This window comes from Centrocercus urophasianus, unplaced genomic scaffold, assembly GCF_019232065.1.
Source record: "Centrocercus urophasianus isolate 14NV4802_14NV808 unplaced genomic scaffold, USGS_Curo_1.0 seq_10, whole genome shotgun sequence".
NCBI classification, from domain to species: Eukaryota; Metazoa; Chordata; class Aves; order Galliformes; family Phasianidae; genus Centrocercus; species Centrocercus urophasianus.
In genome coordinates, this window is record NW_024884142.1 from 34,187,840 (window position 1) to 34,189,237 (window position 1,398).

General features: G+C 50.2%; 1 protein-coding gene across 1 annotated transcript in view; it reads left to right on the forward strand.

The window, feature by feature from the left end:
* Positions 1-256: 256 nt before the first annotated feature.
* GRIK2 (glutamate ionotropic receptor kainate type subunit 2) overlaps positions 257-1,398 on the forward strand; it is a 343,946-nt gene continuing 342,804 nt past the window's right edge. Inside the window, exon 1 of the mRNA XM_042814253.1 lies at positions 257-371. Within this exon, the coding sequence (XP_042670187.1) occupies positions 257-371 (115 nt within the window). The remainder of the gene's footprint in view (positions 372-1,398) is intronic.

A 1,398-nucleotide genomic window follows, 5' to 3' on the forward strand; every position in this document is an offset into this window, starting at 1 on the left:
TCTCAAGGATTCTCCCCCGATTAACATGGATGTCCCACCATTCCTTGCAGTTGAAGGTTGCTCCTTGGCGCAGTGAATGAAGAACATGCAGGGATTGCTAATGGGTTTGGGAAGCGTAGACTCTCTCTTCTCTCTGTGACCATGCCGTGATCGTGTCTGAGGGCCATCAGTTTACTTATTCTCATTCTCACCTTGCCGAGAAACCTGACGGCTTAGAAGGGGGAAGTAAGGCTGTGCGTGTGTGTATAGAAACATCATGAAGATTATTTCCCCTATTCTAACTAATCCAGTCTTCAGATGCACCATTAGACTCCTTCTTTGCTTACTGTGGATTGGATATTCTCAAGGAACCACACATGTATTAAGATTTGGTAAGATTTCTCGACACTTTTTCATTGTGCGTTTCAGCCCGAATGCGATTTACGTAGGATTGACTCCTAAGGGGGTGTTGGGGGACAGCTAGGATGTGCTATCGGAGTCGGGCACCGAAGTCTCTGTGTATTTTGCATCCGGAGGCATGAATTGCTGTGTGTTTTTTTCTGACGCTGCAGCTCTTTGTAGCCGTAGTAACCGCACGATGATGATAATTATAATAACAATGGAGAGAAAAATGACTGGCAAACGCTTTTGCCTAAGAGGCTGCGGAGCTTGCGTGGCTCCCTCATAATGTACCTTATTTTGTTTCCATAGTAGTGGAAAGCAGAGTGCTTCATCAGTTAAAACCTGTCAAGTAGTTGTTAAGTTTCGGCCGCCCGCCTCTGCTCCATCTGAGCGGATGTCGCACGGGCGCGACGCTGTAATCCTCGCTCGGGGCTGGCTTCCCGCTCGCTTGCCTCTTCTCTGGCGTTTAGGGTTAGTGATGGTTTGTTCCTTGTTCCACGCTTGTGAAAGAATCATTACGTTACGCTATAAAAACAAGGCTCTTCTATGTGAGAAAAGTTGCATGAGTTCCAACACCTCCCCCCTCAACGAAAAGAGAGAACAAAAATCATAGATCAGAATGAGATTTCCAAGAAAGCTGAGAGTTTAAAGTCTGTCCCGTCTGGACCGTGAAACTAACCTCAGCAGCACTGACCGTGAGCGCATTTGTGTATAAGTGCATAAGAAAACAAGCGAGGGAGACGTTCCGGCCACCATGCCTGCTCTGTCAAAGTTTTGCAGTAGGCAGGGACAGGGCGGAAGGGAAAGTGAACCTCACTTCCTAGCCGAGATGTGCGGGCCGGGAGGGCTGCGGTCCCGGAGGAGTGGGCGAAACGTGGAGGGAGTGGGCAACCCGAAAGTGGCTCCCCCGGGCTGGCGGCAGCCTCGGTGCCTCTCACCCTTGCACCGACCGCTGGGAGCTGCAGCAGCCTCTGCATCTCTTTCCGTGGGGCACTGAAAACTCTCGTCTTCTCCCGG